Source organism: Megachile rotundata, unplaced genomic scaffold (genome assembly GCF_050947335.1).
Source record: "Megachile rotundata isolate GNS110a unplaced genomic scaffold, iyMegRotu1 scaffold0205, whole genome shotgun sequence".
Classification (NCBI taxonomy): Eukaryota; Metazoa; Arthropoda; class Insecta; order Hymenoptera; family Megachilidae; genus Megachile; species Megachile rotundata.
In genome coordinates, this window is record NW_027473502.1 from 102,596 (window position 1) to 119,255 (window position 16,660).

The 16,660-nt window shown below is 34.0% G+C and overlaps 1 protein-coding gene across 1 annotated transcript; it reads left to right on the plus strand.

Annotated features, from left to right (window-relative positions):
* Positions 1–12,028: 12,028 nt before the first annotated feature.
* LOC143266315 (uncharacterized) lies at positions 12,029–16,099 on the plus strand (the record flags this gene model as incomplete). The annotated part of the gene is made up of 2 exons (XM_076541850.1): positions 12,029–12,445; positions 13,195–16,099. Coding segments are annotated over exons 1-2 (3,322 nt in total), but the record flags the coding sequence as incomplete, so codon positions are not given.
* Positions 16,100–16,660: the final 561 nt, after the last annotated feature.

Consider the following 16,660-nt stretch of genomic DNA (forward strand, 5'->3'; position numbering starts at 1 on the left):
ATATGAGTTAGATTGGTAATAATAAGAGTAATAAGTATAGTTATTGTCATTCTATCGATCATTTAAGCATAATATGGCTAATAATATGAGTTAGATTGATAATAATAAGAGTAATAAGCATAGTAATTGTCGTTCTGTCGATCATATAAGCATAAAATGGCTAATAATATGAGTTAGATTGATAATAATAAGAGTAATATGTATAGTAATTGTCGTTCTATCGATCCTATAAGCATAATATGGCTAATAATATGAGTTAGATTGATAATAATAAGAGTAATAAGTATAGTAATTGTCGTTCTATCGATCATATCTGCATAATACGGTGAATAATATGAGTTAGATTGATAATAATAAGAGTAATAAGTATAGTAATTGTTGTTCTGTCGATCATATAAGCATAAAATGGCTAATAATATGAGTTAGACTGATAATAATAAGAGTAATAAGTACAGTAATTGCCGTTCTATCGATCACATAAGCATAATATGGCTAATAATATGAGTTAGATTGATAATGATATGAGTAATAGGTATAGTAATTGTCGTTCTATCGAGCCTATAAGCATAATATGGCTAATAATATTAGTTAGATTGATAATGATAAGAGTAATGAGTATAGTAATTGTCGTTCTATCGATCATATAAGCATAATATGGCTAATAATATGAGTTAGATTGATAATCATAAGAGTAATGAGTATAGTAATTGTCGTACTATCGATCATATAAGCATAATATGGCTAATAATATGAGTTAGATTGATAATAATAACAGTAATGAGTATAGTTATTGTCGTCCTATCGATCATATAAGCATAATATGGCTAATAATATGAGTTAGATTGATAATAATAAGAGTAATGAGTATAGTAATTGTCGTTCTATCGATCATATCTGCATAATATGGTTAATAATATGAGTTAGATTGATAATAGTGAGTGTAATAAGTTTAGTAAATGTCGTTCTATCGATCATATAAGCATAATATGGCTAATAATATGAGTTAGATTGATAATAATAAGAGTAATGAGTCTAGTAATTGTCGTTCTGTCGATCATATCTGCATAATATGGTTAATAATATGAGTTAGATTGATAATAATAAGAGTAATGAGTATAGTAATTGTCGTTCTATCGATCATATCTGCATAATATGGTTAATAATATGAGTTACATTGATAATAGTGAGTGTAATAAGTTTAGTAAATGTCGTTCTATCGATCATATAAGCATAATATAGCTAATAATATTAGTTACATTGATAATAATAAGAGTAATAAGTATAGTAATTGTCGTTCTATCGATCATATAAGCATAATATGGCTAATAATATGAGTTAGATTCATAATAATAACAGTAATGAGTATAGTAATTGTCGTCCTATCGTTCATATAAGCATATTATGGCTAATAACATGAGTTAGATTGATAATAATAAGAGTAATGAGTATAGTAATTGTCGTTCTATCGATCATATCTGCATAATATGGTTAATAATATGAGTTAGATTGATAATAGTGAGTGTAATAAGTTTAGTAAATGTCGTTCTATCGATCATATAAGCATAATATAGCTAATAATATGAGTTACATTGATAATAATAAGAGTAATGAGTATAGTAATTGTCGTTCTATCGATCATATCTGCATAATATGACTAATAATATGAGTTAGATTGATAATAATAACAGTAATGTGTATAGTAATTGTCGTCCTATCGATCATATAAGCATAATATGGCTAATAATATGAGTCAGATTGATAATAATAAGAGTAATATGTATAGTAATTATCGTTCTATCGATCATATAAGCATAATATGGCTAATAATATGAGTTAGATTGATAATAGTGAGTGTAATAAATATAGTAATTGTCGTTCTATCGATCATATAAGCAGAATATGGCTAATAATATGAGTTAGATTGATAATAATAAGAGTAATAAGTATAGTAATTGTCGTTCTATCGGTCATATAACCATAATATGGCTAATAATATGAGTTAGATTGATAATAATAAGAGTAATGAGTATCGTAATTGTCGTTCTATCGATCATATCTCCATAATATGGTTAATAATATGAGTTAGATTGATAATAGTGAGTGTAATAAGTTTAGTAAATGTCGTTCTATCGATCATATAAGCATAATACGGCTAATAAGATGAGTTAGATTCATAATAGTGAGTGTAATAAGTATAGTAATTGTGGTTCTGTCGATCATATGAGCATAATATGGCTAATAATATGAGTTAGATTTATAATAATAAGAGTAATAAGTATAGTAATTGCCGTTCTATCGATCATATAAGCATAATACGGCTAATAATATGAGTTAGATTCATAATAGTGAGTGTAATAAGTATAGTAATTGTCGTTCTGTCGATCATATAAGCATAATATGGCGAATAATATGAGTTAGATTGATAATAATAAGAGTAATAAGTATAGTAATTGTCGTTCTATCGATCATATCTGCATAAAATGGCTAATAATATGAGTTAGATTGGTAATAATAAGAGTAATAAGTATAGTTATTGTCATTCTATCGATCATTTAAGCATAATATGGCTAATAATATGAGTTAGATTGATAATAATAAGAGTAATATGTATAGTAATTGTCGTTCTATCGATCCTATAAGCATAATATGGCTAATAATATGAGTTAGATTGATAATAATAAGAGTAATAAGTATAGTAATTGTTGTTCTGTCGATCATATAAGCATAAAATGGCTAATAATATGAGTTAGACTGATAATAATAAGAGTAATAAGTACAGTAATTGCCGTTCTATCGATCACATAAGCATAATATGGCTAATAATATGAGTTAGATTGATAATGATATGAGTAATAGGTATAGTAATTGTCGTTCTATCGAGCCTATAAGCATAATATGGCTAATAATATTAGTTAGATTGATAATGATAAGAGTAATGAGTATAGTAATTGTCGTTCTATCGATCATATAAGCATAATATGGCTAATAATATGAGTTAGATTGATAATAATAAGAGTTATGAGTATAGTAATTGTCGTTCTGTCGATCATATAAGCATAATATGGCGAATAATATGAGTTAGATTGATAATAATAAGAGTAATAAGTATAGTAATTGTCGTTCTATCGATCATATCTGCATAAAATGGGTAATAATATGAGATAGATTGGTAATAATAAGAGTAATAAGTATAGTTATTGTCATTCTATCGATCATTTAAGCATAATATGGCTAATAATATGAGTTAGATTGATAATAATAAGAGTAATAAGCATAGTAATTGTCGTTCTGTCGATCATATAAGCATAAAATGGCTAATAATATGAGTTAGATTGATAATAATAAGAGTAATATGTATAGTAATTGTCGTTCTATCGATCCTATAAGCATAATATGGCTAATAATATGAGTTAGATTGATAATAATAAGAGTAATAAGTATAGTAATTGTCGTTCTATCGATCATATCTGCATAATACGGTGAATAATATGAGTTAGATTGATAATAATAAGAGTAATAAGTATAGTAATTGTTGTTCTGTCGATCATATAAGCATAAAATGGCTAATAATATGAGTTAGACTGATAATAATAAGAGTAATAAGTACAGTAATTGCCGTTCTATCGATCACATAAGCATAATATGGCTAATAATATGAGTTAGATTGATAATGATATGAGTAATAGGTATAGTAATTGTCGTTCTATCGAGCCTATAAGCATAATATGGCTAATAATATTAGTTAGATTGATAATGATAAGAGTAATGAGTATAGTAATTGTCGTTCTATCGATCATATAAGCATAATATGGCTAATAATATGAGTTAGATTGATAATCATAAGAGTAATGAGTATAGTAATTGTCGTACTATCGATCATATAAGCATAATATGGCTAATAATATGAGTTAGATTGATAATAATAACAGTAATGAGTATAGTTATTGTCGTCCTATCGATCATATAAGCATAATATGGCTAATAATATGAGTTAGATTGATAATAATAAGAGTAATGAGTATAGTAATTGTCGTTCTATCGATCATATCTGCATAATATGGTTAATAATATGAGTTAGATTGATAATAGTGAGTGTAATAAGTTTAGTAAATGTCGTTCTATCGATCATATAAGCATAATATGGCTAATAATATGAGTTAGATTGATAATAATAAGAGTAATGAGTCTAGTAATTGTCGTTCTGTCGATCATATCTGCATAATATGGTTAATAATATGAGTTAGATTGATAATAATAAGAGTAATGAGTATAGTAATTGTCGTTCTATCGATCATATCTGCATAATATGGTTAATAATATGAGTTACATTGATAATAGTGAGTGTAATAAGTTTAGTAAATGTCGATCTATCGATCATATAAGCATAATATAGCTAATAATATTAGTTACATTGATAATAATAAGAGTAATAAGTATAGTAATTGTCGTTCTATCGATCATATAAGCATAATATGGCTAATAATATGAGTTAGATTCATAATAATAACTGTAATGAGTATAGTAATTGTCGTCCTATCGTTCATATAAGCATATTATGGCTAATAATATGAGTTAGATTGATAATAATAAGAGTAATGAGTATAGTAATTGTCGTTCTATCGATCATATCTGCATAATATGGTTAATAATATGAGTTAGATTGATAATAGTGAGTGTAATAAGTTTAGTAAATGTCGTTCTATCGATCATATAAGCATAATATAGCTAATAATATGAGTTACATTGATAATAATAAGAGTAATGAGTATAGTAATTGTCGTTCTATCGATCATATCTGCATAATATGACTAATAATATGAGTTAGATTGATAATAATAACAGTAATGTGTATAGTAATTGTCGTCCTATCGATCATATAAGCATAATATGGCTAATAATATGAGTCAGATTGATAATAATAAGAGTAATATGTATAGTAATTATCGTTCTATCGATCATATAAGCATAATATGGCTAATAATATGAGTTAGATTGATAATAGTGAGTGTAATAAATATAGTAATTGTCGTTCTATCGATCATATAAGCAGAATATGGCTAATAATATGAGTTAGATTGATAATAGTAAGAGTAATGAGTATAGTAATTGTCGTTCTATCGATCATATAAGCAGAATATGGCTAATAATATGAGTTAGATTGATAATAGTAAGAGTAATGCGTATAGTAATTGTCGTACTATCGATCATATAAGCATAATATAGCTAATAATATGAGTTACATTGATAATAATAAGAGTAATGAGTATAGTAATTGTCGTTCTATCGATCATATCTGCATAATATGACTAATAATATGAGTTAGATTGATAATAATAACAGTAATGTGTATAGTAATTGTCGTCCTATCGATCATATAAGCATAATATGGCTAATAATATGAGTTAGATTGATAATAATAAGAGTAATATGTATAGTAATTATCGTTCTATCGATCATATAAGCATAATATGCCTAATAATATGAGTTAGATTGATAATAATAACAGTAATGAGTATAGAAATTGTCGTCCTATCGATCATATAAGCATAATATGGCTAATAATATGAGTTAGATTGATAATAATAAGAGTAATATGTATAGTAACTGTCGTTCTATCGATCATATAAGCATAATATGGCTAATAATATGAGTTAGATTGATAATAGTGAGTGTAATAAGTATAGTAATTGTCGTTCTATCGATCATATAAGCAGAATATGGCTAATAATATGAGTTAGATTGATAATAATAAGAGTAATATGTATAGTAACTGTCGTTCTATCGATCATATAAGCATAATATGGCTAATAATATGAGTTAGATTGACAATAATAACAGTAATGAGTATAGTAATTGTCGTCCTATCGATCATACAAGCATAATATGGCTAATAATATGAGTTAGATTGATAATAATAAGAGTAATATGTATAGTAACTGTCGTTCTATCGATCATATAAGCATAATATGGCTAATAATATGAGTTAGATTGATAATAGTGAGTGTAATAAGTATAGTAATTGTCGTTCTATCGATCATATAAGCAGAATATGGCTAATAATATGAGTTAGATTGATAATAGTAAGAGTAATGCGTATAGTAATTGTCGTACTATCGATCATATAAGCATAATATAGCTAATAATATGAGTTACATTGATAATAATAAGAGTAATGAGTATAGTAATTGTCGTTCTATCGATCATATCTGCATAATATTTCTAATAATATGAGTTAGATTGATAATAATAACAGTAATGTGTATAGTAATTGTCGTCCTATCGATCATATAAGCATAATATGGCTAATAATATGAGTTAGATTGATAATAATAAGAGTAATATGTATAGTAATTATCGTTCTATCGATCATATAAGCATAATATGGCTAATAATATGAGTTAGATTGACAATAGTGAGTGTAATAAGTATAGTAATTGTCGTACTATCGATCATATAAGCATAATGTGGCTAATAATATGAGTTAGATTGATAATAATAAGAGTAGTGAGTATAGTAATTGTCGTTCTATCTATCATATCTGCATAATATGGTTAATAATATGAGTTAGATTGATAATAGTGAGTGTAATAAGTATAGTAATTGTCGCTCTATCGATCATATAAGCATAATATGGAAATAATATGAGTTAGATAGATAATAATAAGAGTAATGTGTATAGTTATTGTCGTTCTATCGATCATATCTGCATAATATGGTTAATCATATGAGTTAGATTGGTAATAGTGAGTGTAATAAGTATAGTAATTGTCGTTCTATCGATCATATAAGCATAATATGGCTAATAATATGAGTTAGATTGATAATAGTGAGTGTAATAAGTATAGTAATTGTCGTTCTATCGATCATATAAGCAGAATATGGCTAATAATATGAGTTAGATTGATAATAGTAAGAGTAATGGGTATAGTAATTGTCGTACTATCGATCATATAAGCATAATGTGGCTAATAATATGAGTTAGATTGATAATAATAAGAGTAATATGTATAGTAATTGTCGTTCTATCGATCATATCTGCATAATATGGTTAATAATATGAGTTAGATTGATAATAGTGAGTGTAATAAGTTTAGTAAATGTCGTTCTATCGATCATATAAGCATAATATAGCTAATAATATGAGTTATATTGATAATAGTAAGAGTAATGAGTATAGTAATTGTTGTACTATCGATCATATAAGCATAATGTGGCTAATAATATGAGTTAGATTGATAATAATAAGAGTAGTGAGTATAGTAATTGTCGTTCTATCGATCATATCTGCATAATATGGTTAATAATATGAGTTAGATTGGTAATAGTGAGTGTAATAAGTATAGTAATTGTCGTTCTATCGGTCATATGAGCATAATATGGCTAATAATATGAGTTAGATTGATAATAATAAGAGTAATAAGTATAGTAATTGTCGTTCTATCGATCATATAAGCATAATATGGCTAATAATATGAGTTAGATTGATAATAGTGAGTGTAATCAGTATAGTAATTGTCGTTCTATCGATCATATAAGCAGAATATGGCTAATAATATGAGTTAGATTGATAATAGTGAGTGTAATAAGTATAGTAATTGTCGTACTATCGATCATATAAGCATAATGTGGCTAATAATATGAGTTAGATTGATAATAATAAGAGTAGTGAGTATAGTAATTGTCGTTCTATCTATCATATCTGCATAATATGGTTAATAATATGAGTTAGATTGATAATAGTGAGTGTAATAAGTATAGTAATTGTCGCTCTATCGATCATATAAGCATAATATGGAAATAATATGAGTTAGATAGATAATAATAAGAGTAATGTGTATAGTTATTGTCGTTCTATCGATCATATCTGCATAATATGGTTAATCATATGAGTTAGATTGGTAATAGTGAGTGTAATAAGTATAGTAATTGTCGTTCTATCGGTCATATGACCGTAATATGGCTAATAATATGAGTTAGATTGATAATAATAAGTGTAATAAGTATAGTAATTGTCGTTCTATCGATCATATAAGCATAATATGGCTAATAATATGAGTTAGATTGATAATAGTGAGTGTAATAAGTATAGTAATTGTCGTTCTATCGATCATATAAGCAGAATATGGCTAATAATATGAGTTAGATTGATAATAGTAAGAGTAATGGGTATAGTAATTGTCGTACTATCGATCATATAAGCATAATGTGGCTAATAATATGAGTTAGATTGATAATAATAAGAGTAATGAGTATAGTAATTGTCGTTCTATCGATCATATCTGCATAATATGGTTAATAATATGAGTTAGATTGATAATAGTGAGTGTAATAAGTTTAGTAAATGTCGTTCTATCGATCATATAAGCATAATATAGCTAATAATATGAGTTAGATTGATAATAATAAGAGTAATGAGTTTAGTAATTGTCGTTCTATCGATCATATAAGCATAATATGGCTAATAATATGAGTTAGATTGATAATTATAAGAGTAATGAGTCTAGTAATTGTCGTTCTATCGATCATATCTGCATAATATGGTTAATAATATGAGTTAGATTGTTAATAAAAGAGTAATGAGTATAGTAATTGTCGTTCTATCGATCATATCGGCATAATATGGTTAATAATATGAGTTACATTGATAATAGTGAGTGTAATAAGTTTAGTAAATGTCGTTCTATCGATCATATAAGCATAATATAGCTAATAATATGAGTTACATTGATAATAATAAGAGTAATAAGTATAGTAATTGTCGTTCTATCGATCATATAAGCATAATATGGCTAATAATATGAGTTAGATTGATAATAATAACAGTAATGAGTATAGTCATTGTCGTCCTATCGATCATATAAGCATAATATGGCTAATAATATGAGTTAGATTGATAATAATAAGAGTAATGAGTATAGTAATTGTCGTTCTATCGATCATATCTGCTTAATATGGTTAATAATATGAGTTAGATTGATAATAGTGAGTGTAATAAGTTTAGTAATTGTCGTTCTATCGATAATATAAGCATAATATGGCTAATAATATGAGTGAGATTGATAATAATAAGAGTAATGAGTATAGTAATTGTCGTTCTATCGATCATATAAGCATAATATGGCTAATAATATGAGTTAGATTGATAATAATAAGAGTAATAAGTACAGTAATTGTCGTTCTATCGATCATATAAGCATAATATGGCTAATATAATGAGTTAGATTGATAATAATAACAGTAATGAGTATAGTAATTGTCGTCCTATCGATCATATAAGCAGAATATGGCTAATAATATGAGTTAGATTGATAATAGTAAGAGTAATGAGTATAGCAATTGTCGTACTATCGATCATATAAGCATAATGTGGCTAATAATATGAGTTAGTTTGATAATAATAAGAGTAATGAGTCTAGTAATTGTCGTTCTATCGATCATATCTGCATAATATGGTTAATAATATTAGTTAGAATGATAACAGTGAGTGTAATAAGTTTAGTAATTGTCGTTCTATCGATAATATAAGCATAATATGGCTAATAATATGAGTGAGATTGATAATAATAAGAGTAATGAGTATAGTAATTGTCGTTCTATCGATCATATAAGCATAATATGGCTAATAATATGAGTTAGATTGATAATAATAAGAGTAATAAGTACAGTAATTGTCATTCTATCGATCATATAAGCATAATATGGCTAATAATATGAGTTACATTGATAATAGTGAGTGTAATAAGTTTAGTAAATGTCGTTCTATCGATCATATAAGCATAATATAGCTAATAATATGAGTTACATTGATAATAATAAGAGTAATGAGTATAGTAATTGTCGTTCTATCGATCATATCTGCATAATATGACTAATAATATGAGTTAGATTGATAATAATAAGAGTAATGAGTATAGTAATTGTCGTTCTATCGATCATATCTGCATAATATGGTTAATAATATGAGTTAGATTGATAATAGTGAGTGTAATAAGTTTAGTAATTGTCGTTCTATCGATAATATAAGCATAATATGGCTAATAATATGAGTGAGATTGATAATAATAAGAGTAATGAGAATAGTAATTGTCGTTCTATCGATCATATAAGCATAATATGGCTAATAATATGAGTTAGATTGATAATAATAAGAGTAATAAGTACAGTAATTGTCGTTCTATCGATCATATAAGCATAATATGGCTAATATTATGAGTTAGATTGATAATAATAACAGTAATGAGTATAGTAATTGTTGTCCTATCGATCATATAAGCATAATATGGCTAATAATATGAGTTAGATTGATAATAATAACAGTAATGAGTATAGCAATTGTCGTCCTATCGATCATATAAGCATAATATGGCTAATAATATGAGTTAGATTGATAATAATAAGGGTAATATATATAGTAATTATCGTTCTATCGATCATATAAGCATAATATGGCTAATAATATGAGTTAGATTGATAATAATAAGAGTAATGAGTACAGTAATTGTCGTTCTATCGATCATATAAGCATAATATGGCTAATAATATGAGTTAGATTGATAATAGTGAGTGTAATAAGTATAGTAATTGTCGTTCTATCGATCATATAAGCAGAATATGGCTAATAATATGAGTTAGATTGATAATAGTAAGAGTAATGCGTATAGTAATTGTCGTACTATCGATCATATGAGCATAATATGGCTAATAATATGAGTTAGATTGATAATAATAAGAGTAATGAGTATAGTAATTGTCGTTCTATCGATCATATAAGCATAATATGGCTAATAATATGAGTTAGATTGATAATAATAACAGTAATGAGTATAGTAATTGTCGTTCTATCGATCATATAAGCATAATATAGCTAATAATATGAGTTAGATTGATAATAGTGAGTGTAATAAGTATAGTAATTGTCGTTCTATCGATCATATAAGCAGAATATGGCTAATAATATGAGTTAGATTGATAATAGTAAGAGTAATGAGTATAGTAATTGTCGTACTATCGATCATATAAGCATAATGTGGCTAATAATATGAGTTAGATTGATAATAATAAGAGTAATAAGTATAGTAATTGTCGTTCTATCGGTCATATAACCATAATATGGCTAATAATATGAGTTAGATTGATAATAATAAGAGTAATATGTATAGTAATTGTCATTCTATCGATCATATCTGCATAATATGGTTAATAATATGAGTTAGATTGATAATAGTGAGTATAATAAGTTTAGTAAATGTCGTTCTATCGATCATATAAGCATAATATAGCTAATAATATGAGTTATATTGATAATAGTAAGTGTTCGAGAATCCAAACAAAGAGATAGCGCAAACCGTTAGAACCGCGAAAAATACACTTTTTCTAGGCACCGTTTCACAACAGCAGCAAAAGTCGTTGGCGGTGTCTTGTTTTTCTAGCCTAGCTGTTGTCGCGACTCCAACCGTCAAACCGACGCACGGCAACAGCTAGGCCAATCAGGCGACCCGCGGAACTCCACGCTTTGTTTGGATCCTCGAACTGCCGCAACGGAGAAAAATTGAATGCTCCAATCGCGGAATACCGGCGAGTACATATAAGAGCGTGAGACCCTTGGGCGTTCTACTGATTTACGAAGACTCACGTTAACATAATCACGAACCAGCATCTCTGCGAGATTTAATCCCGTTCAAAGTGACTTAGCTAAGCGCGACTGCGTCGCCCAATAAAAGACAATTCATTTCATTTTGAACTTATATATATATATTTTTTATGTGCCGTTTAATAAAGTGTACAGTTAAGTTTTCGTCGTGTAATCGTGAGTGTACAAAGTCATACGTGAATCTAACTTTTAAATAAACTTTGTTAATTGTCCATTTGCACTTTTCTTGCACCCAAAAACCAATCCCACGTTATCTAGCTCAGCGCTGAGCTTTCCGGCAATTCGACTACACAACATCTACGTCGAAACATTGGTCCTTCGAGCCGGATAGGTAACGTGGTCGATAAAGGTGCTAGTGCAAAACGCGAGTGAGTGGCAATGGCTGAACTTGTGGCCAAACAAGAACGTTTACAATACTCGATTGACCGAGCATTGGTCAATTTCAAAAAGATTGGCAAAGACAATGTGACCATCGCCACCGTGAAATCCCGCATCTCGACCTTGAAGGAGACGTGGCAGCAGTTCCAGGCCGGCGATCTTCTTCTGGCGGAGAAAGTTCCTGCCGACAAGAGAGCGGCGTTGGACTACTTCCGGGACCAGCGATTCGAAGCCACCGAGGAGGTATACCAGACCACGCTGGATTTCTACGAGAACCGCCTGGAGGAGCTTCGAGCCTCAGTCAGCGCAGCCTCCAACGCTCCGGCCGTTCCAGCGACATCGAAGTCCGGTCATCTGCCGTTGGCCCAGCTACCAGCCATCCAGCTCCCTCCGTTCGACGGCAAGCTCGACGAATGGGTAAGCTTCCGAGACCGCTTCGACTCTCTAATCCTAAAAAATCCGGAAATCAGCGGGTTTGCACGCATGCATTATTTAGTGTCTGCTCTTAAAGGACGCGCGTTAGATTGTATCGCAAACCTTCCGGTAACGGCGGATAGTTTCGAAATAGCGTGGAAGGCATTGAAAAAGCGGTTCGAAAACAAAAGACGTTTGCTTACATCACATCTATCAGCGTTGCTCGACCTTGCGCCGCTGTCGCGTGAATCCGCAACGGAATTACAAACATTGCGCGACCGCGTCAATTTCACCGTTGCGTCGCTGAAAAATTTAGGACGCTCGCCCGCGGATCTTTGGGACGACATGCTAGTCCATTTAATTGCACAAAAGTTAGATTCCCCCTCACGAAAAGCATGGACCGCGCACACAAGCGAAAACGATGATCCCCTTCTTTTGCGATTATGCAATCGTTTCTCGATGCTCGCGTCCGTGCGTTAGAAGATTTTAATACTGTCGCGTCGAATAAACCTGTCGGTAATCCTGTTCCGTCGGCCCGCGTTCACGCGACGACAACATCAACAAACACGAACAATATGTGTCCTCTATGTAAATCGCGTCACTACCTCGTCGCGTGCCCGGCGTTCCTCGCAAAAACTCCACGACAACGCGCTGATGTAATTAAAAGATACTCACGTTGTTTTAATTGTCTGAGCCAAAGTCACGCCGTCCAAGAATGCTCTAGCAAATATTCGTGTCGATTATGTCAAAAGAGGCATCACTCCTTGTTGCATGAGGAAACCGTTTTTCCGCGGGCCGCACCTGCAAATGCGCCGAATACACCAAACGTGTCCTCTCTCATGGCGGGGGGTTCGGAGATAAACACTCACCTCGTGTCCGCTAACGCTAAAGTTCCGTCTCCGGTTTTACTAGCGACTGCAATTGTGATGGTCCAAGTCCCTTCCGGACGCTGCTTGGTCACTCGCGCACTAATTGATCAAGGATCAGAAGCGAGTTTCATCTCCGAGGCCCTTGCACAAGCGTTACACGCGAAACGTACCCGAGTATCTGCGTCGATTTCGGCAGTCGGCGGCGTTCATGCCGGCACCGCGCGTCATGCGACGCGAATCATTGTTTCTCCGCGCGTAGCCCCCTCTCCGACGATCACTACGACGGCACTGGTACTCAACTCACTGTCAACGTACTGTCCGAAAAGCACTGATTTTAACCGAGCGTTAGCACACTTGGCCGATTTACCGTGGGCGGATTCCAATCCCTCCAGCCAAGTTCCCGTTCATCTTATTCTGGGCGCTGACGTATACAGCGATATAATTCTCGAAGGTGTGCGAAAGGGCGGGCGGGGTCAACCCATCGCCCAGAGGACAATATTCGGGTGGATAATTTCAGGCCCCTCTTCCGCGGTATCGTCTTTCCCCCGCGTTTCGGTACACCATAGCGCGGTGGATGAATCTCTTAGCCAAACTCTACAAAAGTTCTGGGAGATCGAGGAGCTTCCCTCCAAAGTCATTGCTCGTTCTCCCGAAGACGAGCGGTGCGAGAAATTCTTTCAAGTAACCACCTCTCGTACTTCCACCGGTCAATACATAGTGCGTCTTCCTTTTCGCGACGAAAACATTACTCAGCTCGGGCACTCGCGTCAGAAAGCGTTGATAATGTTAAACTCTCTTTTTCGCAAATTTCGGTCTCAAAACACACTTGCCACGGAATACAAACAATTCATGCAAGAATATGAGAACCTCGGCCATATGCGTCGCGTTCCTCGGGCTATTGCTTCGAAAAACCTCCGTGTTTATATTCCCCACCACCCAGTCATTCGAGACGACAGCACAACTACCAAACTTCGCGTAGTATTTAACGCGTCGAGCGTGACGTCATCCGGGTTAGCCTTGAATGATTTGTTGTTGCCTGGTCCTAAACTTCAGTCCGACCTCCCCTCCGTTGTGAATCGATGGCGACAGTTTCGTTATGTTTATACAGCGGATATTGCTAAAATGTATCGCCAAATTTTAGTCCATCAAGACGATCTTGATTTTCAACGGATTCTATGGACCACTTCCGATCCGAATCAACCGTACGAATATCAACTGCTAACGGTGACCTATGGCATGAATTGTGCCCCTTACCTCGCGCTGCGCGTGATTCAGCAGTTGATACTGGACGAAGGTAACGCCTTCCCCCTCGCGGTTCCTCTTCTCCGAGACTGCACTTACGTGGACGATATTTTGTTCGGAGAAAACGATGTAGAGTCGTTGCGACGTTCTCGTGAGCAATTAATCGGGCTCCTCAATCGCGGTCACTTTTCCTTACGTAAGTGGGCAAGCAATTCGGCGGAATTGCTCTCCAACATCGACTCGTCCGATCACGGTCTCGCGTGCAGTAAAGAACTGTCCCCCGACGATCAAGTAAAAATTTTGGGAGTGGCCTGGAATCCATCTCGCGACTCTTTCCATTTTCGCGTTTCACTTGCCCGCACTGCCCCCACTACAAAACGGTCTATTCTTTCAATTATCGCTAAATTATATGATCCTCTCGGCTGGGTTGCTCCCGCCACAATTTCGGCAAAAATCTTTATCCAAGAGCTCTGGCGCCTCCGCGTAAGTTGGGACGAGACCCTCCCAGAATCGTCACTACGTAAATGGCAAAATATTTACACTCACTGGCGAGGCCTCGATGGCGCTTCCATTCCGCGCTGGACCGGGTTACACCCCACTTCCCCCGTCGTTGAGCTCCACGGGTTTGCCGACGCTTCGACCGTCGCGTACGCTGCTGTTATTTACCTAAAGGTTGTCTCCTCTACCGGAGAGACAACCGTCTCCTTATTAGCTTGCAAATCGAAAGTAGCGCCTCTCAAGCCTCTTACAATACCGCGCCTCGAATTGTCAGCGGCAGTTCTATTGGCGCGGTTATTTGAATTCATCCGTGCTTCGATATGCGTCCCACCAGTTCAATGCTTCTGTTGGACTGACTCTTCCGTCGTCCTAGCATGGTTAAACCAACATCCATCGCATTGGAAAACTTTCGTGGCCAACAGAGTGACCGCTATCCAGTCGATGGTTCCCAACGCGGAGTGGCGTCATGTCCCCTCTAGCGACAACCCAGCTGATTGCGCCTCTCGTGGCCTCAAGGGGACCGAACTGCGCAAGAAAACCCTTTGGTGGCAAGGCCCCACATGGCTCCGCGAGCCTGAATCCGGATGGCCTTCTAAAGTAACCCCTTCGGACGATTCTGCCGCGTCCGAACGCCGCATATTAACGTGCCATGCAACTGCCCAAACCCCAACTTGGGATCTCGCGATTAGAATTTCATCGTGGACAAAGTTAATACGCGTGACAGCCTATATTAGACGGTTTGTAAACAGGTGTCGCTCGAGGTCATCATTGGACGTCTCTCCATTAAAGAACTCTTGTGCTCTCACGGCAGAAGAGTGTGCGGCTGCAAAAACGTTCTGGCTGGCTCAAATTCAGCAAGAAATATTTAGTAAAGAAATTCAAGCCTTAAAAAACGCTAAACCCTTGTCTCGAGAAAGCCGCTTGCTAGCCCTAACTCCTTTTCTCGATAAAGACGGGCTCCTTCGTATGGGTGGACGACTGCAGAATACATCTCTTTCAGTTGCGGCCAAACACCCCATAATCCTCGGGTCGCATCCTCTTGTTGAACGTATCATCGAGCACATGCACTTAAAAATGTTGCATGCCGGGACCCAATTAACCTTAACTTGCCTCCGACAAGAATATTGGATTCTCCGTGCTCGGAATCTAACCCGTTCTGTAATTTATTCATGCGTTCGATGTACCCGGGAAAGAGCCCACACTAGCACGCAGTTAATGGGGAACCTCCCGGCCCCGAGAGTTAACCCCTCGTCGAGGTGCTTCGAGCACTGCGGCATAGACTATGCCGGGCCCGTCCGTGTCCGCCCTTCCGCCGGTCGAGGTCGGACCTCAATAAAAGGCTACATTGCCTTATTCGTATGTCTGGCGACCAAAGCCATCCACCTGGAGTTGGTGGCAAATTATTCTACACCCGCCTTTGTAAACGCACTTTCACGGTTTTGTTCCCGGCGCGGTCTCCCAGCAGCCATCTACTCAGACAACGGAACCACGTTCGTTGGAGCAGATCGTGAACTAACGCTCGCGCACCGAGCTACGTTGCGCGATCCAGACTTCTTAAATAGCACTGCGTGCGATGGAATAAAATGGAATTTTATTCCCCCCTCCGCGC